General features: G+C 36.0%; 2 protein-coding genes across 2 annotated transcripts in view; one reads left to right on the top strand and one right to left on the bottom strand.

Moving 5' to 3' along the window:
- LOC134668783 (uncharacterized) overlaps window positions 1–18,298 on the bottom strand; it is a 205,760-nt gene extending 187,462 nt beyond the window's left edge. The window contains exon 1 of the mRNA XM_063526242.1: window positions 18,042–18,298. The gene's annotated coding sequence lies outside the window, so the exon portion shown is untranslated. The remainder of the gene's footprint in view (window positions 1–18,041) is intronic.
- Window positions 18,299–23,766: 5,468 nt separating this feature from the next.
- On the top strand, window positions 23,767–25,949 carry LOC134668480 (pancreatic lipase-related protein 2-like). Its single transcript, XM_063525931.1, has 3 exons — window positions 23,767–23,903; window positions 24,670–24,970; window positions 25,250–25,949. Exons 1-3 carry the CDS (start codon window positions 23,804–23,806, stop codon window positions 25,929–25,931), a joined length of 1,083 nt encoding a protein of 360 aa, XP_063382001.1. The 5' UTR covers window positions 23,767–23,803; the 3' UTR covers window positions 25,932–25,949.
- The last annotated feature ends 999 nt before the right edge of the window (window positions 25,950–26,948 follow it).

Here is a 26,948-nt window from a genome sequence, read left to right as displayed (position 1 = left end):
GAATTGGTTAAAGCCTATGCAGCACCAGACGTGGAAAAATCTATATATGGAACAGAAACAGTATACGACGTAACTGAGGAAAATTACTTGGATTATAAATGCGCACTGAAAGATGCACTCAACCGATTGAAACCAAATCCAAGTAACTCCGATACTTCGTTACACATGTCAAAGGCTACAACTTCAAAGACCAGTCATGTCAGGCTACCAAAGATTACCATTCCAACATTTTCTGGACTTTATACAGAATGGATGAGTTTCAGGGATCTATTTGTTTCACTCATTCACGACAATAATGAAATTGATGATGTACAGAAATTACATTACTTGAAGGGACATCTCAAGGGAGAAGCTGAACAATTATTACGACATATACCCATAACTAATGATAGTTACGAGCAATGCTGGACTCTTTTGAAAAGCCGATACAACAATAAACAGTATTTAGTTAATAGCATTTTACAGCGGTTTTTCGGTCAAAAAAGCATTTCAACCGAGTCCTCCAGTGCAATCAAACAATTACTAGATGTTACAACAGAAACTTTAAATGCCTTGAAAGGGTTAGGTATTGACACTGGTACATGGGATGTCATGATAATTTATATTGTTAGCCAGAGATTAGATTCGGAGAGTAGGAAGCAATGGGAGTCTAAGGTCAGCGAATTGGTATCGAGTTCCGATAATTTGCCAACAATTAAACAATTCAAAGAGTTTTTGGAAACCAAATACCATTCGTTGGAGTTCTTAGATTCAAAATCAAACACTTTTGTTCAGAAACAGCGCACTTTTAATTCTCACAGTAATCAAATAAATCAATCGTTTCATGTAGCTCAGTCAAGTTGTGCATTGTGCAAAGATAATCACCATCTTAGAAGCTGTAAGGATTTTATTAATAGGGATCTTGATAGCAAGCGTAACTTTGTGCAAACACAAGGGTTGTGTTTCAATTGTCTGGGCAACAATCATTCGGTAAAACACTGTAAAAGTACCACATCGTGCCAAATATGTAACAAACGGCACCATTCATTGTTACATTTAAAGGGCGAATCGCACACTACGATGGCGAATCATTCCATTGGCAATCAAGCTTCACCAGTTGTGAGTCAAATCAAAGCACCTATCAATGCTTCATCTGAGGAGCATCCATCAACCTCTACACACATCACCAGCCATTTTGTTAAGGGTGTAGCACCTCGGAAGGTATTAGCAACAGCTGTAGTGTCAGCTGAATCACAAAATGGCGGGAAACATCAACTTTTGCGAGCTCTTGTAGATCAAGGGTCGGAAGAGTCTTTTATTGCAAGGTCAGCAGTTCAATTACTTGGATTAAAAACCACACCAACCAGGGTAGATACATCAGGTTTGGGAGGTGAACAGGGCCCTTCAACAAGGTCCATAGTAGAGGTATCAATCAGTTCACGTCTCAATCCAGGTTGCGTGTTTCGTGTTTCAGCGTATGTCCTCGACAAAGTGACGAGAGACTTACCTTCAACTGCTGTATCAATCACCTCATGGCCGGAGTTAGAACTCGTAACGTTAGCTGACCCGGAATATCACACTTCGAATAAGATAGACATCTTATTAGGGGCGGAGGTTTATGCTAGGATTATTCAAGATGGTATTATCAAATGTCCCTCAGGGTCTTTAGCGGCACAAAATACAACCCTGGGATGGATATTATTTGGAGCGGTCAAGTCGGATCAAAACACAATTATCAAAGTTACAACATTGCACACACATGTAGAGCCTGTAGAAGAATTGCTTAAGTCTTTCTGGGAGGTTGAAGCAGAGCCGTCCAACAAACATAAGATTTTGTCAATCGAAGAGCAACGGTGTGAAGATATCTTCCATTCAACCACCACACGAGATGAAGAGGGACGATATGTTGTCAAACTTCCATTTCGAGATAGTGAACCAGCCTGCGCCGATGGTCATTCACGGGACATTGCGTTGAAGAGATTCCACTATCTTGAGAAGAAGATGCAGAAAGATGAGCGCCTGAAACAGGAATACAAGAAAGTATTTGATGAATACTTAGAGTTAAATCACATGAAGGAAATTCATAACAACAAAGCAAAGGGTTGTTACATACCATACCACGCTGTCATACGCGAAGACAGACAAACTACCAAGTTTCGGGCGGTCTTTGATGCGTCATGCAAAGGCACGAACGGCGTATCTTTAAACGACGATTTAATGGTAGGCCCTAGATTGCAACCAGAGTTGCGCCATATAATAATGCGTTGGCGTATGTATCCAATCTGCTTCATTGCAGATATAGTCAAAATGTACCGCCAAATAAAGGTTAGTGACGAAGACTCAGAATTCCAGCGTATTTTGTGGCGTGAGACACCGGAAGAGAACATCAAGGAATACAAGATGCTTCGCGTTACATTTGGAACTTCTTCAGCACCTTATCTGGCTGTAAAAAGCTTGATACAAGTGGCAAGGGATGAAGGGAAAGACTTCCCTCTAGCAGCTGAAAGAGTGAAACATGAATTTTATATGGATGATTTGATGTCGGGTTGCGAAAGCGAAGAAGAAGCAATCGAAATATACAAGCAAATGAATGAATTGCTAAAAAGGGGAGGTTTCGAATTGCAAAAATGGGCAAGCAACAGTGAAGCAATGTTGAAGCAAATACAACAAGACAGTTTAGGAAAGCAAGATGAAAAGAAGATAGAAGTCAAATTAGAAGCTACTAACAAAATATTGGGACTTACCTGGAGTCGTACTTCCGATGAGTTCGTGTACGCAGTTCAGTTGCCTCCGATGTCTGCACCTGTAACAAAAAGAAAGGTTATCTCGGATATTTCAAAGTTGTACGATCCACAAGGCTGGATAGCACCGAGTATAATCAAGGCAAAGATTTTCATACAGAAGTTATGGCTTGCGGGTATCGGCTGGGACGAGGAATTACCACAACCGCTATTGCAAGAATGGACGAAGTATAGGGAAGATCTTTCTGACCTGACACAATGTCGGTTGAAGCGCTGGGTATACTACAAGTCTGACGCGAAGTTAGTGGAACTCCATGGTTTCTGTGATGCTTCCAATTCTGCATTTGCTGCAGTCATATACTTGCGAGTTATAGATGCAAGAGGAGGAGTTCATGTCAGTTTGATTACAGCAAAAACAAGAGTATCCCCAATCAAACAACTCAGTCTTCCAAGATTGGAATTATCAGGTGCTGTTCTGCTAGCGAAACTGCTTATTGAAGTGTCGGGTGTTTTGAACATACCGAAATCAAATATACACGCTTGGACTGACTCTGAGATAGTGCTTGCGTGGTTGAGCAGTCATCCTAGTCGTTGGAAAACATTCATCGGGAACAGGTGTTCAGAGATACTGACTGTCACAGACCGTAACCAATGGTCACATGTCAAATCTGAACATAATCCAGCAGATTGTGCATCACGGGGCATTCGGGCCTCTGAATTGATTGGTTTGGAGCTCTGGTTAAGAGGACCTTCATGGTTGAATGAAAAGGATATTCAATATCCTAATCCTAAGGGATTGGAGACAAATTTAGAAGAAAGGAAAATAAAAACTCACCTTGCTACTTCAGTAGAAGATCACGGCGAAGTTGACGACATCTGGGCGAAATTCTCATCGTTGACGAAGTTGCTGAGAGTCGTAGCATATTGCCGCAGATTCCTGGGTAAAGAGAAACCAAAACATCAGTACCTCCTAAAGAAAGAAATTGATGATGCGTTGATAATAATGATAAAAAAGTGTCAACTTCAAGCATTCTTTGAGGAGTGGAAGGATGTTAATCAAGGAAAACCAGTAAGCAAGAAAAGTGTACTTACCACTCTGAATCCACAGCTGGACGACTCGGAATTACTCCGAGTTGGTGGGCGGCTGCATCACGCTGAATTAGATGAAGACCAAAAGCATCCCATCATTTTACCAAAGCAATCGCTGTTGACGACTCTCGTTATACGAAATGCACACAAGGTTACACTCCACGGAGCGCCACAGCTGATGATAAACGTCATTCGAGAGAAATATTACATCATTGGTCTTAAATCAATAGTTAAATTATATTGCAGGAAATGTGTCACCTGCATTAGATACGCAGCTACAAACAAACCTCAACTTATGGGGCAATTACCTTCACCGAGAGTGAACATAAGTAGAGCGTTTCTTCATTCAGGTGTTGATTACGCAGGCCCAATAAACATACGGGTATCAAAGGGTCGAGGTAATAAATCCTATAAGGGATACATATGTCTGTTCGTATGTATGGCCACTCGTGCTATACATTTAGAAGCAGTGAGCGATTTGACTACACAGGCGTTTTTGGCTGCATTCAAACGGTTCGTGTCACGTCGAGGTCATTGCAGCGAGTTATACAGTGACAATGGGACAAATTTCGTGGGAGCAGCCAGAGAGTTAAAAGAATTGTTCGATGAAGAAAAATCAAGATTTCTACCCGAGATCGCAGATTGCTTGGCTACAAACGGAACACAGTGGTACTTTATTCCACCACAAGCCCCCAATTTCGGAGGTCTTTGGGAAGCTGGTGTACGGTCCTGTAAATTTCATCTGAAGCGAATAATTGGCAATTCAACACTGACGTTTGAAGAGATAACTACAGTGCTTGCGCAGATTGAAGCCTGCCTAAATTCAAGACCAATGACATGTATCCAAGATCAAGGTGATCCCATGCCCTTAACACCCGGACATTTTCTGGTGGGTGAACCTTTATTAGCTGTTCCAGATCATAACTACGAACATTCGCCAGTTAATTCATTAAGAAGATGGCAACTTTTACAACGAATGTTACAGGATTTTTGGCGGCGTTGGTCGCAAGAATATCTTACACGTTTCATGCAAAGATATAAGTGGACACAGGTTGTCCCTGAACCAAAGGTTGGAGATGTGGTTCTAGTAAAGGAGCTTGATTTGCCTCCAGCTCGGTGGTTGTTAGGTCAAATTGTTGAGAAACACCCTGGAGTGGACAACGTTACGCGAGTTGTCACGTTGCGCTATAAAAAATCTTTAATCAAACGACCAGTGTCTAAGCTTTGTGTCTTACCTTTAGCAGATTAATTGTTTGTTTCAATGTATTGTATTGTTATTTCAACTATTCATAACACACATTGGTGTTATTTTATTTTATAATGAATGGTTTCGCTTAACTGTTTTTATGATTGCTATATTTTCAAGTTGAAGGAACTGTTTATGTTGTGTGAACTTTATCAGAGCTATCGAAAGATTTACATAAGAGTTATTATCATGATGATTACAATTTAGTAGTTTGTTTAGTTTAATATCAGCATTGCATTGTAATCTAAGTTAGTTAAGAACAGTCGTTCTTGGCGGGCGGCATGTTCAGACTGCAACCTTTTTACTTTCCTAATGTATTCGATAATGACATAAATTTGAATTTAACATAGTAAAAAGAAATGTGTCACCAAATTTTCACTCACATCTGTCATATCATCAAATATAGTCGCCCTTTAATATAATTTTCGTATTTTTATTTAAATTACAACAAAATAGAGAAGAAATACACCAATTTTATTCAGACTGTGCAGGTGCTATTTATTTTGTATACGTCTTAATTTCATAGAAGTTTAAAATAACATTCACACAGTCTGGGATATCTAAATACTGCGGCCGTATCTTAGTCTAACTCTAGACGATAATATAAGAGTCCATAAACATTCAGATTCTTATGGTAACATTCCATTTCTAACCGCAGCTGCACTACCGGTACTGTAAGCGTCGCTGTCATTGTCAATTTCCATAGTAAAATGAACAGTAGTGCAGCTGTCGTTGGATATGGACTGTCACATTTAAGGTCCATAAATCATGATTTATTTGGGCATTTGCCCAATGATCGCAATATTTACGCGTTCTCTTAAGAAACTTCATTTATATGCACATTTTAACTTGTTATGAGTAAAGTTTTACTTACCTTGAGTATTTAAGACATCTGTGAGGTAGTATAGTGTGCATTACGACTTGCAATTAGCAATAAGGAAGCACATAAACAAAGATGCATTTTAGTTATCTTTAATTCCTGATACGTGCATGAAAATACACTATATAAGGCAATAACAGTCTTGAATGATTCACTTATTTAATATAACATTAGGAATAAGGTTTTCTCAATAAATTATTCTTATTTTTACTTCACGGTTAATTTCACTAGACTTATATGGACCCTAATATGGACCCTGATTTCCTTTTTGTATTGTTTGCGATATTTCGACGCAGTTAATGCATCTTGTTCACGGTTAACTGAAGATAGCGCGGGCGTCAAGGTTCTGTAGACCGCGCTCGGTCTACCCTCATTCGTAGATCAAAAAGTGTGAACGCGACCATAGCGGTACAGGTAACGTTGAAAGCGAACGCAGCCGACGTACACGAATGAGGGTAGAGCGAGCGCGGTCTACACAACTTTGACATCCACCTACCCGTGAACTACATCATCGAAATATCGGGAGCTCCAAAACAATATAAAAGGTAATCAGCGTCCATATCCCGATCGATATGTCGGCGGCCGATTGTAAGATCAGGCAGATCGTAATGTTCCTGTGTATTGTTTTGAGGATAGTCACATTAAACCAATATATGGGTAAGATAGATTCGTTAGGTTGCTTCAGATTCCCGAAGGGCAAACTGCCCAGAAATAGTCACCCAGGGAACCAGTCAAAGATTTTCACGTTTCACGATATGCCTAGGAATTTCCTGATCTTCGATCGGCCGCCGACAGATATAAGTCCAGTTATATATAAAACATTCACATAATTTACACAGATTACAGACAATTCTAAGCCTTAAACTCTATAAGAGGGGACGTAAAGTCAAGAAATTAGGAGGAAATAGTACAATATGGCCGTTCTAAACATAAAGTTTATCAAGCCATAACTCTCTTGGCCGCAGTCGGGTAGCCACGACACCTAACCCCATTCCGGCACAATGCATTAAATCGAAATAACTCGCCTATCGGGAGATCGTGGGCTAATTTATTGCTATCGTGCTGCTAGATTATCGTAGGCACCTAGCTATACGTAAATTTACATGCTTATTATATGTATTAACAAAAAATCTAAATGGGTCAAACAGATCACTGTGTTACGTTCTTTCCTGTTGACATACACAAAGTTAAGGGCTATAAAGGTTAATTTTCTTATTTAACCCTAACCCACGTAAAAAGGTCCTCCTTTTATTTACAGAACTATGATAAAATCATTACTTACATGCCCACAAGCTGTTAACTATTGCCCACAGGGGAGAAAAATGTACAGTTCGCGCGAACACGCTAGTTTTCTCTCCTGTGGGCAATAGTTAACAGCTTGTGGGCATGTAAGTAATGATTTTATCATAGTTCTGTAAATAAAAGGAGGACCTTTTTACGTGGATAAGGGTTAAATAAGAAAATTGATCTTTATAGCCCTTAACTTTGTGTATGTCCACAGGAAAGAACGTAACACAGTGATCTGTTTGACCCAAATATTCACAAAAAGGTTGTCTAAAGCTGGCCATACGCACTAGGGTAGGTATGCCTGCGCAGTGCCAGCTGCACAGGTAAAACGTAGCTTTTGTGGCATTCGAATGTGCAGTTTTCTAACCAGCTTTACCTGTGCAGTTGAACTGTACAGGTTAAACTGCGCAGGCGTACCCTAGTGTGTATGGCCAGCTAAAGCTAAACAACAGGCCTTTTAAGGTCTAAAGGTAGTTACCGCCTGTTTACTTTTGTTGCTGTTTTTCTGTATTCTTTTCCTCTACTGACTTGTGCGATAAAGAATATTTCGTCGGGTGACAAGCAAAAGTCACTAACTGACATCATTGAAATTATCGGACAATAAACCGTGTTAAAAGTGTTATAAAGTGCATTGTTAATTTAATTTTTTGATAGTACTTAGTGACGTTTGCTTGTCACCCGACGATTTGTTTTGTACAAAACATACATGTAAAGATAGGCCCAGGTCTTTGCAACGCACAAGAGTACCTACTGTATCAGAAAAAGTGCCATTTGGCACTTATTCTCTCAACATTCAAATGAGCCTTTAGTTCATTAAATCAGAAATTAATATTTATTGATACCACTCTTTTTGTGCTAAAATACTAACTTTAATGTTTGTCTGTGTATAGTAATACATTTTTAGGCATATAATTGTAAATATTCTTTTCGAGAAAGATTTTTCTGCTCTGTACAGGACAACCGAGGTTTGAACCCAAAGATTCCTTAATGTCAGTATTTTTTTCCAACATTTTTTAGTTGTATCACGAGACGAAACAACTCGACAGCATTCAACAGTCACGCGATGTTAGATTACACAGGCCATCAAGTTACTTTTACATTACTACCTTGTCACTTTAAATGACATACCACATTTATAACATTATAACTACCTAGAATAATATCAAGTTACTTCGACATAGTACTCTATGGCCGAGTTTTATAGTGCCATAAGGAACCGGTCCAAAGGTGTAGATTTAGAATTATGTAATGGGGACATAAGAAGCTTCTGATGTCACTGTAGATGTAATAAAGAACAGATATAAAGGCAGAAGGCGGTGTAAGGGCTTTGTGTTTCTTTGTTTTGTTAGTAGTTAAATAAAATGCAAGATTGTTGGACAAGGGCGTAAAACAGGCCATTTTGACGAGATGCTTAATAGGCCAAGTATAGGTAGTATAAAAAAATATGACACCACTGTGTCAAGTCAAGAATTAAAGCCGCCGCCATACAATACAATCTAAGTTACGCTATCTAAGTATATTTTATAGTTTTTATTTTTATTTTATTTCTAGTTTTAACTTTAATTTTAATATTGTGTTATCATGATTACGCTCTCATTTTAAAACGATATGCTGAAAAATAAGTGCATTAAATAAATTGCTAGGATGTAGTTATGGGGCCTAAACGTATACCTATGTAAATAGAAAATATGACTTTAAGTTTTCTAATATTTAATTGCCTTATGTAATAAATATTATCACCATAATAAAAAAAAACAGTATTTAAACAACAACCCAAACGGATTAAAAAACGAAAGTCCGATATAATGACGCGATAAATTGCATAACCGAGTGTCTGGGAAACAATAAAAATACCGGCATTGTACCACAATATAGTACAGATCGTATCAAATAAGCGTTTAAAGACATTTACATACATTAGCTGGGTATTTAACATGCCTCACTAAATTGACGATTTTTGAGATAAAACATTTTTCTTTTTCAAAAACTAAAACACTCTGTACCTATCTTTAGGTACTTAAATCAAAGTAAACAAATAATTCGTATACTTTCGGGTAGTTATAACATTTATTGATTAACCAATCAAATACAAAACCACCTGGATCTGTCACTGAATGACCTGACTTTAACCTACATTATTTGATCATGTAATGTTTACATCTAACCTCAACTGGCTTAAGAAGCCATTTGCAGGGGATTTTGTTTACACTTTTTTAAATACCTAATGATACAGACTGTAATTTATTGACATTAATAATTCATTACTAAATAAAAGAAAACGTAAAAACTAAATTAGAACTATGAAGCTATAAGTTAGTACCTACATAAGAAAAATTAAGAAAATCCCTTTCTTTATACCGTAAGAAATTTAGAAACAGTTTAGTATAATTTAAACCTTAGTCTCATTTATTAAATGATGTAACCATCTGCATCTTCATAAATATATCAAATTAATACGGTAACATAACGTTATGTGGATTAATAATAAATGCCAAATAAACTGGAAATGCATTATTGTGTAATCCTTGACATTTTATAAGCTAACAGATTAATATTCACCTAAATAGTGAACGAAATGTTAAATTGACTTGAAACTTGAAAATGTTCTTGTTTTTTTTATGACGTGATAACATCTTATAAATCGATCAACACCGGTAGCATGCACGAAAAAGTGTCACGTTGTGGACAAATCTCCACGGTAACCTTGTGGACAAATCTCCATGTTAAAGTTACGGCCACGTTATTTTATGACGTTATCACGCAAAATTATCGTCCATTACTTTACAGACAACCAGTTTTTTTTCTGAATTTAGTAATATTCACAACATTCATAAAAAAACACTCTACATTAGTTATACGAGTATCTAAACGCATTCTGATAATAATACTTATAATTCAACATTACAATAATAGTATAATTAGAATACATTGTCATTTTTAGAGTTCCGTGCCCAAAGGGTAAAAACAGGACCCTGTTACCAAGACTCCGCTGTCCGTCTGTCCGTCTGCCTGTCACCAGGCTGTAACTCATGATTCGTGATAGCTAGACAGTTGAAATTTTCACAGACGATGTATTTCTGTTGCCGTTATAACAACAAATACTAAAAACAAAATAAAATAAATATCTAAATGGGGCTCCCATACAACAAACGTGATTCTTTGTAGTTACACACTGATGTGCCCCTTTGTTTACTAAGTACGGACTTTTAAAGTGTAAGTGAAATAAAAAATCAAAGCCCTCACAAAACAAAAGCGTAACGAATCATCAAATGGTCAAGCAGAACTAGAAATTACTGTTTTATTAAAAGCCCACCCAAGAATCATCAAGCGTCATCCCGTCATGACGAAAAATATAATTATTATATTTTAGTCACGTCACGGGTGATAAGGCCCGCCGCACACGATGACTAGTGAAGTGCCATAGCCGGGAATAGTGGGAAATGGGAAATATTACTAACAATAAAAACCACACGCCATAAATTTGACAGTACCACACGCCTGTTAGTTACACAACTTTAGTTTATTAATTTATTTATGCTTAATGGCTACCTGCTATTTTTCTCACGAATTGATGTAGCTCTTATTTCTTCATTACAAATACAAATAATTTATTGAGAAAAATATAGTACAGTGGTTGTTCTTAAAGACTAAGAATTTATATAGAGACAAGTGCTTTACAAATGCCTGAACTAGGATTCCCTGTGTTTCAGGCAGTGAAGGACAATATTAATCAATTTTTAATTATTCACTTATAAACTACATGTGTTACACAATATAACTGTAATCACCTTAACAAAGAAGTAGGTTCTTAAGTATTAAATATCACAGTGCAGTAGGTAATCATTTAAACAAGTAAGTACAATTTGGATAAGAATTAAAGACATAGGAATGTATTATTATGGTAGTCGTATTGGTTAAGCAAATAGGGTTTCAGTTTTTAACATCATTCCTTTCAGTATTAAACTAAATACATAATATATATGATTGAAAGATGAGAAATATCTCATTCTGATTTTTTTGTTGGCAATAATTATAATATGTATATTCCAATTCTACTATTTTTTTTCTAATCCAGCACTTTTATTGTCAATTAAATGACTGCCATTAATATCTAAATCAACTTCATCAGAAGATCTTTGCCCAAAAGTAAGCATAAAAAATACGAAATATTAAATGAATAACATATTTTAAAATATTCCGGTAAATAATACTGGGTACGGCGCATCACTATGTCTCCCTGCTCCACTTTTCCTGCCAGCCCGCGGCAATATGTCGAGTACAGCCCCAATTTGTATAGTGGAGTAGCGCCTTTATCGAATGCTTGATCGAGGTGACGTTCGAAAACGTGTTTTAGATAAAATTGTTTACAAAGGTCTTCAATGGAAATTAAATAAATAATAATATTATAGGAAAATTTTACATTGTATGTCCTAGGGACATCTGTGTAAAATTTTACCACAGTAAACCACCTAGTGCGACAGCCATCGTTTGCAAACGATGTCATAATAAATAAATAAATATTATGGGACATTTTTGACGAGTATGTCCACTATAAATATATTATTTAATATTTATTAACAAGATATTTATTGTACCATGTATAATAATAAAAATAAAATATTTAAACAATACTAGGTATGCAGACAGTAAAATATATTCGCGACGAAAATCAACACGATAATTAAGTTTACAATATTTCTGTAAATAATACGTGAATCATGTCTTCATTGTTTATTAATTATCATTGCATTCATAAATGACATATTGCGAGTCATGTAAAAGAAATAGGTATGGAGATTAAAGCGTTAAATGAATTAATGAATGAAAAACTTAATAGTTTTATTCATGCATATATACGTATAACCTTAAATAAATGGCAGAATACTTATTTAGCTTCAAACCTGTCAACGAAACTAACAAATTGACTAACTATCGCCTAAAATCGTTACATAAATTAAAAGCTTTGTTCCAATGTCAAATTAACAACGTGATTGATGATCATGCAGTGTAGGCAGTTAGGAAGCAAGGTGTCGGCCTTCGCGCAAATGTCACAGATTATTCATGAATAAATGAATAAATTGATCAGAGATCATTGGAGAATAGTGATCTGGTTTGCCTTAATCGTTTAGGTTGTGTTAATCGGACGTAAAGCTTTAATTAGGTCAGTAACAATGGAATTGTCTGAGTTAACACTAAATAATCGTAGTTAAACTTGCCGATGCTATTTACAGGTAAGTAGCATCGGCAATTTTATAAAATTGAGCAATTATGCATACGGATTCGTTAATATCGTTCAAGGGGGAGGCCTATGTTCAGCAGTGGACGTCTTATGGCTGAGATGATGATGATGATGATTCGTTAATATATCACATCTTTTTATGTGCAGCGAAATATTTATTTTCCGAATGGAAACTTTCTTCATTTCTTGTAAAATAAAGGTGAATTGTATATTTATAATAATATTGTCCAAGTGTTTGATATTGCTTAACAAGCTACATAGCAAATTACTAAATGACATAAATATATGTATCTTACTGTATTATTATGCCCGGCACATTTAATGTGAACTACTATGTGTTTTTTTTTCGAATTTGCATTTAAGAATTGCCTTTCTATAACTCTATAAAACCAAAATTAACCAAATGCTATAGTTCAATGCTATAAACAATCTAGATGTGTCTTTTAATTGAAAAACACATTTTAAAAATAAGATACGGCAAATATGTAACAATTATGAACCTAATAGGATCATTTTATATTCTTCTGCTTTCATAAGTAATAGTTTTTGATTTTTAAAAAGCGTTTTTCAATTAAAAGACATGTCAAGATCGCTTACCTTCTTGCAAAACGAACTATAATTCTTTAAACACTTTAAAAGTCTAATTAACACGGTCCTAACTTTCCCAATCTTTGATCTAATGTTTCCTCTACACCCGGAGATGCGGTTACCTTGATCCTATGTAAAAACTCCGGTAGCGATCCCTATCTCACAAGTAATTGATACTTGGCAAGCAATTATAGCCCCAACATGATGCTATGCCTTATTCAAACACCTATTAGGACTTATATAGGCGTTCGTAAAAAACGTACAGTCGACGTCAAAGATATGTTTACACTTTTCGCCTTATTACAAAGGAGTTAGGTACAAAAGTGTAAACATATCTTTGACGTCGAACGTACATGTCAACATAAGGCGTCAATTTATACTTACATCAAGAAAGAAGATAAGATAAGGGATGTAATTTATAGGAGCTTTTTAAGGAGAGGTACTTGAATTGAAATTGAATAGTAGTTTTAGAGTTTTATGTTTAACTAGGAATTCTTATAGCTGCAGTTAAGATGGTTCCGCTTGTCTGTCTGTATGTCTCAGGCTTTTTAACCAGAAAGAATAACGACTTACAAAATAAAAATTAGAAAAATCGGTCAATATTTAGAAAAACCGGACAAGTGCGAGTAGCAATCGTCTACCGGGGTTCCGTATTTTTTAGTATTTGTCGTTATAGCGGACACAGAAATACATCATCTGTGAAAATTTCAACATTACGGTTCATGAGTGACAGACAGACAGACGGGCAGACAGACAGCGTAGTCTTAGTAATAGGGTCCCGTTTTTAGGGTTCCGTACCCAAAGTGTAAAACGGGACCCTATTACTAAGACTCTGTCCGTCTGTCTGTCACCAGGCTGTATCTCACGAACCGTGATAGCTAGACAGTTGAAATTTTCACAGATGATGTATTTCTGTTGCCGCTATAACAACAAATACTAAAAACAGAATAAAATAAAGATTTAAGTGGGGCTCCCATACAGCAAACGTGATTTTTGACCAAAGTTAAGCAACGTCGGGCGTGGTCAGTACTTGGATGGGTGACCGTATTCTTTTTGCATTTTTTCCGTTTTTTTTTTTGCTTTATGCTACGGAACCCTTCGTGCGCGAGTCCGACTCGCACTTGCCCGGTTTTTACCCTTTTGGTACGAAACCCTAAATAACACTTGCACTGTGTGTGCTATCAAAATCGTTGCAGACTTTTCTTGGTCTAACTCTACAAGTCTACATAATATACGATTATTGCGTCGGTGGTTGCTTTTAATCAGAGTTTCGCAAATTGGTCATCTCAAACCGGCTCCGGCGCATGGCGAAAGTATTACGTAACGTCGGCATGTGGGGAAATAAAAGTGATTTCCTCTTATGAGGAGTTGGACCTGTGATAAAGCCTTTTTAGTATTCTTTATGGCTTTACACAGTTTTTTAGTCTAGGCATTTTGTTGCGCTTACTTAGTGTACAGTCACCTGCAATAATATGTTACTCATTGAAGGCCGCAAAAATATGTGACACGCTCTTATGGCTCTACAAATAAGATTGTGTCAGATATTTTTCCGGCCTTCGTTGTGTAACATATTATTGCAGGTGACTGTACCTATCTAGTAACAAGAATTCTTTCTAGTACCTAAGACTGATAGTTTGCGACAATGTTTTTATAATTTATGTTTAAAAACATTCAGATTAGTTCAAAATAAAAATATTACTTTTGCTAATCCATGAAAGCTGCTAGTCAATCAGTTCTAACCCGTTACTTGCGTTATTTTGCATGCAATGAATGTTCGTCAAACCAAACGTGTAGACCAAAAGTAATCATAGACAGAATATAATTTAGACAACATTATATGATAGTAATAATTTTTTTAGGAATCCGTGCCCAAAGGGTAAAAACGGGACCCTATTACTAAGACTCCACTGTCCGTCTGCCACCAGGCTGTATCTCATGAACCGTGTTAGCTAGACAGTTGAAATTTTCACAGATGATGTACCTATTTCTGTTGCGGCTATAACGACAAATACTAAAAAATACGGAACCCTCGGTGGGCGAGTCCGACTCGCACTTGTCCGGTTTTTATATTAACATTAAATAATCAGGAAGCGAGTGAACAAATTAAATCCATCCCATTTCTCCGCTCTAGTAAAATCCGCTTGATTTAAATGCTCGTTTAACTTGCGCATTTCGGGCGGTCGTGATTCGTACAAGCAATTATTTATTTGAGACGATTCTAATGCCTTTCCACTCTACTTTCCACTGGGCAATTAGGGTCGCATTTAAATGTATTAATTTTGAATATTTTTTGATATTTTAGTAGCTTACTAATTCCTTTGAAGACTTTTCTAACCGCATACTTATACCTATAGGCATGTTTAACCATAAGTTAAACCTTCTTCTTAAAAGCTGTATGATAAAAGCATTAAAATGTAAGTATCTTATGTATCCAAAACGTTAATTAACTTAATTATATTATCCATAGAAAAAAACGCTCGTTGATTGGAACGATTATACAACACATTGATGTAATTCTGGCAATTTCTGGCCATAAAGCCCACCAACTTAAATTGGTGACGAACAAACCGAATTAAAAATCCCAATGAGTAAGATATTCTCCGTTGGGTCAAGGAAACGAACATTTAATTGTTTACCTGATTTATTACGTAAAAGGAATCATATTGATAATTGATTACATTATTATCCATTTGCTGCTTACTAAATATTTCTCAACAAATGCAGTTGATACAAAATTAAAGTTCAAAATATTTTATTTCCTTAAAAACTTATTGACAATATGATAATAATATGACAGAATGACAGAGATGATGATGGCAGAATAATAGAGCACTCATGATAACGTGTCGAAGAAAATAACAACAACAAACAGGAGATATATTTTTACCGTCTATTCACTGCCTTATTATTTTGAATTATCGGAATGTTTGTTTTTATATGGAACGATAAAGCTTTGATTGCTCATATGATAATAAGGTAGGGACTTCCTATTCGGTAAATAATACCTTTATCAGGAAATCCCGCTCCTCTATAACAATTCGTATAGTACAAAGTTAAGGTTTAATTTAAAGTAAAAAAAGTTAAGTTGACGAAGCAATAAGTATTTTTCACCTAACGGTCCGCGATGCAAACGGTCGCGCACCTGGCCCTTGGCCATAGCACCTGGCAGGGACTCTACGACTTTACTACTGTTTGAATATAAATTAAATTAATTATAGGTAACCGAAAACTGAATAAAACTAGGTGAATCTATCAAAATAATAACGAAATTGATTTTGTTAATTATTGGGGTGTGTCTTTATATTTTTTATTTGTACTATTAACATTCTGTTTCCCCTCATATTTAAATATTAAGTTTAAAGGTAAGCTATAATATAGGTAAAGACCTATATTATAAGTTTAGAATTAAGAGAAGTATTTGCTTCTTGTATAACAGCATTTTTTTTTTAGGTTCGTCGATATATTAAATGTATATCTATATTTAAAAATACAAATATTTCTACTACAGTACAGGAACAAAATATTAGGTAGATATAATACCTAAGTAATGCGTGATTACCTTCATTGCTTTGCTGTTAAGCGCATAAAAGTGCGATAATCACCTATTAAAGCACAGTGCATATTATCATAATAAGTAGCTTTAATCCCCAACACACGTATTTAACATTTAAAGGCCTTCAGGGCTGATCATTTAACAATAACCCCGTGTTTACTAACAGAGTTCACTCGATTGGTCTTGAGGGCAATGAATCAATGAGAAATCATTGTTGCATCACGGCGAATTGTTCGTTTCTAAAGAATTTCAATGTGAATGAATGGCAAATCTTTTGTTGTTCACAAAACAAGTGGAAATAAATTGTTTGTATTTTTTTGATAGTAAACCAGTGATTATTTACGTATATTCTTAATTAGGGAAATTAATAAAATGCCCGTTAAAACTACTAGGACTACAATTAGCGGGTTATTCCCCCATTTTGTTATAAAATTTGGCATTTTTTTCTGGTATAACTAATTTAATAATTAAAAAGTTGAAGGTACCTACATATAAGCTGATTAAATCAGGTAAATTCAGTTCAAAATACCTCACTGTCAGGGGCATGCATATAAATATAAATTTTATGTTCAAATAAACAATAATTAATTCGTATTTAACTTCCAATTCTTTAAAGAAACACAATATAAATAAATACGTGTAGGTACCTATATAACATTGTGCGTCTTTAATTTTAAAATTACACCTACCTACACTAACAAATAAAAATGTTAATAATGTTAATATCCAAAAAATAATACCAACCTGACAAGAATCGAATTAATGGTACCATAAAAAGTGTACACAAAACTCAGTCGCTCGTTAAAGTCTTATTAAAGCAAAACAAGTTTCGGCCAAAAATACCCTCGATGACCTAAGCCCGATTTTATACCTCAACCACAGACTTGTGTCATGTGTGTCGTCTTAATAATATCTTTACATCGGATTTTAGGGGGCAAAAATTAATGATAGGTAGATTTCTACATCGACAAACAAAATTATCGATGCTTTTCTCATATAGGTACTATACTAACGATCGCTGCAAGTTATAATTGAAAGTGCGTATAATTTTTAAAAAGATTATAGACAGCAAGTCTCAAAAACCCTTGTAAAATCAAGAAAAACAGAACATTTATTAAGAATAACTAAATTATATTTTATTAATTTACACAATTAAAAAGCATCGATAATTGAGTTTATTGATATCAGTACTTCCTACTTATCATTAAATTTTGCCTTCTATAATCCGATCTCTAACATATTGCAAACTAAGTAAACCTTTCTAACATTTAATGCAACAATGCAATCCGCAAGTAAATACGTATAGTGTATGAGTATTAAGTCTGTAGAACAACAAATGTATAACAAATACATTTTAAGACAATTCTACTAACAAATAACTCGAAATAGTGAATGAATCCGATAACATAAGGACAGGTTCCGAAATCAATCGGACTCACCTTGACAGTATAGATGTTTTGACAGCTGGTTCGCATCAACAATGCAAACAATAGCACTTGCACAAAACAGGATACAATCCTCTTAACATCCTTTAAAACTTCCAATTAACTGTAACAAAATAGTAAACACCAAAGTCCACTGCAGCACTGGCCGAAAAACTTAAAAATTCACTGTTCACTGTCTCGATCGTTTTAAATTTCGAACGCTGTGCGGCGTGCGCTCGCGTCGAAAATCGCGCGCAACACTGACTCGTCGTCCGCCATTTTCTAGCGGCATGGTGGGGAATAGGAAATAAAATGGAAAAAGACTTCGGTACCTTATGTGGTACTAAGGTTTCGCACTTCGCGTATCAGGGGACAAAGTATAGATATAATAAATAGATTAAGGCAGTGTTTTTCAAAGTGTGGGTCGCGACCCCCAGGGGGGGTCGCGGCACATGTCCAGGGGGGTCGCGAAACTCAGTCCTGAAAGAACCTTATGGAAAGCAGATTTCATTTTTTTAACTTAAATATAATCCAATCCTTTAAAATTTAACGGTCGTTAACGTACAGTATAACCGTTATACTGTACGTTAACGACGTTATACTATAACGTATCAATAAAACAAAACATTATTAGATAGGTAAACTGTATTTTTTAAACAGTTAAATAAGTTAAGATCTGTTAGACCAGTCAAATTAGATTTTTTCCAGGAATTAATTACCAGCAAGCTGGAAATCGTCTAAATACCTTCATTTGGTTCTAAATTAAATAGTGTAATCCGAGTTTGCTCCATTTCAGGAATTGCGGAGAAATTTCTGCTCTTTTTCAGTTTTTTGCTTGTAGTTCAAAAATGGTACGTCCGACGGAAAATTGGCTCTAATTATGGTAAAAATCGATATCTGAAATCGTGAATTAGTACCTAGTCAAACATTGTAAAAAGTGGTTTCCACTTTGAATTTGTTTTTTTTTTGGTAAAATCTTGTTAAATCCGAAATATTTTACCAGTGTCTGATCCCCAACAACCTTGCTATTAGTTTGCTGTTAGTGACATTAATTTTGACGGTGGGTTCCTCTATTGAGAGAGAGAGAGAGAGAGAGAGAGAGAGAGAGAGAGAGAGAGAGAGAGAGAGAGAGAGAGAGAGAGAGATTGGTTTTGTCAATCCAAGGTAAAATGTCAAGGCTTTCAAAATTTATCCACACCTCCTGGGATGGAGCAAACTCAGATTATTCACATTTAGGACCAAATGAAGGTATTAAAATGATGTGGAGCTTGCTGGGAATTAATTTCACAAAACGCTTTTTTGGATCTCATGAACCGTGATAGATGATTTTCACAGATGATGAATTTTGATTTTTTTGCCAGTCCGACTCGCACTTGGCCGGTTTTTTTTATTTTGATATCGACCATTGATGGACTGTGAGAAAAGAGGTCGTAGAATGTATGGGACCCCATACATTTCATTTCATCGATTTTTGAATTTCATGGAAAACAGCGAAATAATAATTATATAATTTTTAAAATATGAGCGATAGAAATTGGGAATCTAGTGGTATTGGCCACTCTTTTTCAATTCTATTAGTAGAATTTAAATGCCTAGTAGTGGAAATATTATTGCGCGAAATACACGAAATCGGCCCCGTGTTCTCTTTCCGCACAGACTCTATATAGATATAAAAACGTAGAAATAGGGTTTGGGGGTCGCGAAAAAAATTTCGTGGTCATAAAGGGCCGTGACACCATAAAGTTTGAAAAACACTGGATTAAGGAATGCGAATGCTTCTGATTGCAGTTTTTTTTTTTGTTTTTGCAGTGAATGTCCCCTTAGATTAATAAGGTCAAATGATGGTTAGATTGCATAAAACTGCTGTGAGGTTAGTTTAAGGACTTGGAGGTTTTAGAAGCAATTTTTAGCTTTTGTGCATATTTTTTTATACATTTTTAAAGTGCATTTTAGACCTATGTTAAAGTTAAGTCAAAACTCAGGATTTGAATCACTGAAGTCTTTCCAGAAAGGCCTTATGAAATTTATGTCAGCCGTATTGTGATCCAGAAAAGCGCTACGACTTTTTAAAACCGTTTTCAGAACCTACTGCACCTTAAATGATTACAAGCAGGAAGCGTGAAGGTAAGTTCAAATAAATTAATTACAGTTTAAATCTTATTTTTATACGAGTTTGAAGTTATTTTATCAAAATACTTTCGTACGTCACGCTATTTGGTGCATGCGACATGAAAAACGGCGCGATTCGGGAAATGAATTAGAGATTCACTAGATACGATATAGTAAATATATGTGACGTCCCACGGGTAAAGGTACCTTATATCGATTGGCGCTTACGCTATTATTAACGCCACTCCAATATTATTGCGGCGCTATGTGGCGTAAGCGCCAGCCGCCGTAAGGTACCTTTTTCCGTGGAACGTCACATATCTTCACTATTTCATATCTAGTGAGTCTCTAATTCATTTCCCGAATCGAGCCGTAAATCACCGCGAACATCGCCAAGGTCGTATTAAAACCGTAACCAGTTGGTAAATCTGAATTTGGCTCCTGCTCTATCTAGTAGTTGAAAATATCTATGTATCGAATCATGTAGGTAGGTCATACGTATGTATGTATATACTTTATTGTACATAGAAATAAACACAAGAGAAATACAGTCACAGAGTGAATTCAATACAACAAAGGCGAACTTGTCCCTGCATGGGATCTCTTCCAGTTAACTTTTGAGGAAATGAGTAATAGGACTGAAGAAACGATGAATGACAAACAAAAGCAAAAGTGTACAATCATTAAAATTAGTTAAATGCATGTTTTGAATACACATTACTACAAATATACATAAATAGATATACAAATAACAATACAAGAATGCATACATACCTATATAAATATAACGTAAATAAAAATAAAGGAATACATATGATAATATTAAAATTAGGGCAAATTTTAGTCTTAAGATTAATATTGGAAATGCGGAATAACCAAAATAGAATTATAAGTACTTTTATTTGGCGTATATTTTAATTTTAATTTATTTTGATTCAAGATCAATTCATATAAGATCTTGGACCGTCTAAACCCATTTAGAAAGCCTATTAGAGGAGCCCCAGCTACTTATGGTATCTCCTATGATTGTATGAGTATGATCCTACTACTTTAGTCGAGGCAAATTTACGTATATTTCATATGTAACAGTTGGCGTACATATTTTCTAGGCGTTTGGCTAAAATAAAATATTAATTAATTTAAATTCCACTGTACTCTGCCGCAAAAAAAACAAGTTTGAAAAAAAAATAGTAAGGCAGTCTCGTTTCGGAGGCCAAGATTCTCTTTGGATCGCTGAGCCAAAATAGTTAGTTAGTTAGTTAGTTAGTTAAGGCAGCCTACGTGTGCCGGAGGCGGCGATATCTTATTGAAAAAAAGGAGAAATCCCCTGAGGGCATCAAAATTCAATCTGATTTTCCAATGCCACTTACGGTTTTTTTGGGTAATAGAGGGCGACGAAATCGTAGAACTTATATTGAACTGTAAACTCATTACTCATTATATACCCACTTTACGGCATTAAATGGGCTGGGATATAATCTTACTACGTAGGTACCTACTCATTCCCTTCAAATAAAATTAAAAATCAACAAAATGACACAAATCTGAAAAAAAAGTACCTTCTTACATCTAATTTTTCATTCTTCGAGGTTCAGGTTTCACACATGAGTAGTGATGAAATTTTTTCGCCATGTCACGAGTCGATATTAAAACTAGTCGAATTCGCCTGCCTTCTATTGTTTACTTCCTGTCGTTATGATAAATACCTACCTTCAGATCGTCCTTGCTCGGGAGACGTATTCAAAAATGAAAACTTAAACACACTTTTTTTTAAATCTAGGTATTAAAAAACAAAGCCTATGTAAAGATTTCAGTTAGTTTTTTTAAGCTTTTGGAATATTTCTTCAAATTTGTCCATAACATAAAAAATACAATGTTTGTTAATCTTATTTCGTAGGTACCCAATAATTTCTTGTTTATCGACGGTCAATAATGTATGCTCCATCTATTTTATTTTTAATAAAAAGGCAGAGTTATTGCAATAAGGCACTACCAGTCGACTCCATATCGTTCATGTACCTACAATCTCGGCATACAATATTTCTATGCCTAGGTACAATATAATGTAGCGTCTCGGAATAGGTCCTAATCTCGGTTCACCTGTAGACCTAACCTGACCCAGACCCTATCATGCTGACAACTGAGGGAAAACAACTAAGTATAGTAATAAATTGCCAACAATGTAAAGATCGGCTCTTGTGGCTTTATAAGTGAATATAAAAGGCGCATTGAGTAACTTTCAGGAACATTTTGGGACTTACTCTTTTACGAGCAGACAAGCCACGTGATGGGAAGCGGTCATCGTCGCCCATGGACATAAGCAACATCACAGGAGCCACTTAAGCGTTGGTGACACTTGAGAAACCTAAATACCCCCCTCCCCCACCCTATATACTTGTTTCCTCTATCGGTTTATTTTTTACATATTTTTTGACGGAAACGGATGTTTTATCAATATACCAGTGACCAAACCTGCATGTTAGCATAACCTTGTCGCGTCCTCTTTCCTTGTGTAATGTCGGTGATCAGGATCACCAAACAGCGCTAAAAATAGCAAATTTTTACAACGCCCGCTCGGAACTAAAAGGTGTTTAATTGCAAATTTTAACCTTTAGCTGCCCAGAGACCTATAGAAAGGTCTCTTGTGCAATTCTATTTTGATTTTTGATATCTGGGCGGCTAGGTAAGGTTCATAATAACGAGTAGGTAATATAATATATGTATTATTCTGTATAAAGGGATCCAAACCCAAAACCTCCAGCTACGTACCTACGTAGGCCACCGACTAGGCTAAACTCAATTTAAGATAATCTGATAATAATCAAGTTGAATTTTTAGTATTAAATTAACACTGTCAACTTCAATGACATGATCTTACACAATATCATTTTAAGTCAAAAGAAAGTCAATATTCATTCAAGGCAAATCCGCTCCCAATGCTGCGACACGTAAGGATTTGTGGTTAAGAATATAAGAATGGATTACCTCATAAAGACGTATGTGAAATCTGTTGACTACAAAATTCCCGTGAGACTAAAAAAATGTAATATACATATTTACATACGGTTCACCCGGTTAGAGGTCACTTCTAGACGAAATACGCAGTAGATATGTTTTTATTTACTTACAAAAAATATTAATGGCATATTTTCCTACCGAAATGTTTGATGTTTAGCAACGCTTAATTAAGCGTTTATTTATTGCCTTTTATTGGTTATCCAGAGTGTAAAATAGATGAAAAAGGTCGGTCTGACTTCGTACCTACTACCTACAGGGAAACCGCTATGTGGGGCCAGAAAAATGAAAGCGTAGATATACGTTTTGACTTTAGACTTGCGTCTTTCTTAAAAGTCAAATACGGCCACGATATGACAGAATTTTGGACATACGCCCTTTTGGCAGAGCACTATATATATGAGTCAATATATAGGACGAAGTACTTTACATATATGGCACAGCTCCTCAGATAAGAACTAGGTAGTTGAGTCTTTTAAAGGCGACCGGTCAGTCGTAAACGTATATCTCTTAAAAAACATTTTGAAAAAGATGAAAAATACCTACATTCAATCAGAAATTGTTGCAGTTTAGTTTAATCTTAGAAAAGTTATCAGGATTTAAAAAAACACAAGGACCAGAAGATAGAACTAAAGCATACGGGAGTTGTTAAAATGGCGAAAGTATTGTTTTGTGTGTTTTTATTTGTTATTGTGCGAGCGGTGGAATATTCTAAAGCAGGAGAAGGATATCCTCTAGGATTTATTTCCGATTGTAAGTATTTTACTTAAAAAAACCATAATACTTATGCTTACTTATCCTAGATTAAATAGAGGCCCTCATTTAAATTTTTTGTTAGTTTTCCCGGGCATTTTACGCAAATCGACAACCATTGTGCCTATTTTGCGTAAATTTTCGATGTTGTTTTTGGGACCAAATTGTTTTCGTTGTGTTATTCGTGACCACTCTGGCACGCTTTTGTTTGTCTGCTTTCAAATAAATAAATCTAAATTTATAAAATTAAAATAAACTAAGTTCATTTAAAGACAAAATCTCTCTATATCACATTTTTTAGAGGACAAAATACAAAGCAACGAAAAAAGTGACCCTTTTCTAGGGTTTCGTAGCCACGTCGTAGAACCCCTTATATGTAGTTTCGTCATGTCTATCTGTCTGTCCGAGGCTTTGCTTCGTGATCGTTAGCGCTATAAAGCTGCAATTTGGCATGGATACATTAATCATGCATTGCGACAGAATGGTAAAACAAAAACTATAAAAAAAATATTTGGGTACCGCCCATAAAAAATGTTATTTTTTTATTTATTTTTTTGCTTTGTTTCAATAGTGTGGGGTATCGTTGGATAGGTCTTTCAAAACGAATAAGGGTCTCAAAAAAACATATTTTAATACAGTTTATATTTTCGGAAATAAACGTAAGAAAAAAATGTGTCTCCCTAACTTTTTGAACCTCGTTTTTGAGTTATTGCAGAAAAAAACACCTTTTTTAAGTAAAAAGACGTATTTTTAATTTTTTTTTCAGGCCCAGGCTCCTGGAACCCAGCAGCCATCAAACCCAAGTCTTTAGAAAAGTTATACCTCTCAGTCCTGGGCCCCGGCAACGTGCTCCAAGCCAAGTGGACCCCATACAACTACTACCAAATGCAGCAGTTAGCCAAACATCCCGAGATAGACTTTGGAAAGAAAACTTTCCTTTACGTGGGCGGATACCTTGACGGGACGGGGTTGCCTGTTGGAAGGACCTTGGGCCAGGTGTATAAGGAGTTGGGATATAATGTTCTGCTTTTGGACTATTTGGAGTTTACTGCGAGGGAGTTTCCTATGTAAGTTATTTTAAACTAGCTTCTGCTTACAACTTCGTATGCGTAGAGTAATGATTTTCGTCTCCTTGATGAGGTTTTCTCAACGTGTTACACTATGGAGTTCTTCAAAAAAGCAGTGTAGAGGTTTTAAAGGGTCGGCAACGCGCATGTAACATCACTGGAGTTGCCGACTTCCATTAGGTTAGGTACTGTCCCATCAGGCGGGCCTTAGGTATATTGTTTGCCGCCAACGTGGTATAAAAAAGTGCCCTGAGATTTCAAAAAATGTTTCTGTTCCAGAGCGGTTCGTCTCACCAGACCAGTAGGGAAGCATGTCGCCGAAATGCTGGCCAACCTGACAACCCTCGGCATGGACCCGAAAAACCTGGAGCTCGTCGGTTTAAGCCTGGGTGGACAGACCATGAGTTTCATAGCCAAGAACTACCGTCAGTTAACCGGGAATAACATCTCCTCGCTCACTGGCCTTGACCCAACCGGCCCCTGTTATAGACACCTTGGCCCAGACCAGAGATTAGACCCCTCCGACGCTGACTTTGTAAAAGTAGTAGCCACAAATATAGATGGTTATGGCATAGCAACCCCAGTCGGACACGTCACGTTTTACGTCAACGGGGGAGAGTACCAACCTGGCGACATCTGGTGGCTCCCATGCGACGTCACTTGCAGTCATATCCGGTCTTATTTCCTCTGGCTTTCAGCGTTATTGAACCCTGGAATTTTTATCGGAATGCAATGCGATTCGATACAGCAGGCTAGAGAGAATAACTGCTATGATAGAAAGCCAATGGTAACGAATACGATGGATTTATTTACGGATAGGAGCAAACCGGGAATTTATTATGTGACGACGTTTAATAGGTATCCTTATGGTTTGGGGAAGAGTGGGTTGAAAAGGAGTGGGGAAAGAATTCTATCGCACTTGGCTTCTCTTAATACTGCTGACACGTTGTGGGTGAGATAGATTTATTTGTTTGCTAGCTTCTGACCTTGACTTCGTCCATAGTAAATTCCGCCCATCTTTACACCACCTTAAGGAATGAACTGAGTAACATAATAAGTAACTATCCTTTGTCCCTTCCAAGACTCTAATTTTCTCCACCTCCACACCAACTTTTCGTACGGACTGACAAACAATTAATATCTACCTAAATATGTACTTACCTATAAAAAATACTGCAAATTTTCTCAATCTGCCAATTTCAAGAATGGTGCCGTTACTATAGGTATATATATAGCTATAGCTTTAGATTTAGTTAATACTTACAGAAAAATTTCGACTACATAGGTCATAGAGTAAAGGAAACAAACTGTAAGTACCTATCTATACCTATGTTTTTATGACCGTTATTTTAATACCTACATGAATAAAAGTGTAATTACATATGAGTTGTATTTTTACTCACTGACATTGCCACCGTTAAGTTTGTAAAGGCTGACCTACAAAACACCTTTATTCTACTATGTATCGTAAAAATACTATCATATGACACAACCATAGTAAAAATAGAAGTAGGATATACCGGGTGTGGCCTGTAACATGAGCAAAAACTTTAACTGTAGGCTGTACTCCTCATACTCACCAACATTTGTTCAGCGACTTTTAAAAATAACTTGTGGTTTGATTTTTAATACACTTTAAAGTTTATTCTAAGACGCAATGTATTGCGAATTTTGTTATGTTTAAGGCGTGACAAGCAACGTCAATCACAATGATATGGCGTGGCGATGGCGTCCATTGAATATAATATTAATTTTGTATAAAAAATAGGGAGTCTAAATACTTCATAATTTTTAAAAGTTGGTGAACAAAAGTGTCACCGTTTGAGGAGTACAATCTATGTTATTATTTCCTCGTGTTACAGGCCACACCCGGTATTTGGCGCAGTACAGGCACCGGATGCGTATTGCGTAGGTGCATTCAAATTAAAGAAAATTATTTTATTCACCGCACCAGCTAATAAAGGCTTTTCCATTCTTT

The sequence above is a fragment of the Cydia fagiglandana genome, chromosome 11 (assembly GCF_963556715.1).
Source record: "Cydia fagiglandana chromosome 11, ilCydFagi1.1, whole genome shotgun sequence".
In the NCBI taxonomy this organism is placed as follows: Eukaryota; Metazoa; Arthropoda; class Insecta; order Lepidoptera; family Tortricidae; genus Cydia; species Cydia fagiglandana.
Note: the sequence above shows the minus strand (reverse complement) of the source record. Positions and strands in the feature narration are given on the sequence as shown.

What these genes read in the sequence shown, in the direction of transcription:
- LOC134668480 (XM_063525931.1), top strand. Translation starts at nt 23,804, where the DNA reads ATGGCGAAAGTATTGTTTTGTGTGTTTTTATTTGTTATTGTGCGAGCG. An exon ending in TCTAGGATTTATTTCCGATT is followed by an intron (nt 23,904 to 24,669) that starts GTAAGTATTTTA and finishes TTTTTTTTTCAG; the next exon opens with GCCCAGGCTCCTGGAACCCA. An exon ending in ACTGCGAGGGAGTTTCCTAT is followed by an intron (nt 24,971 to 25,249) that starts GTAAGTTATTTT and finishes TTTCTGTTCCAG; the next exon opens with AGCGGTTCGTCTCACCAGAC.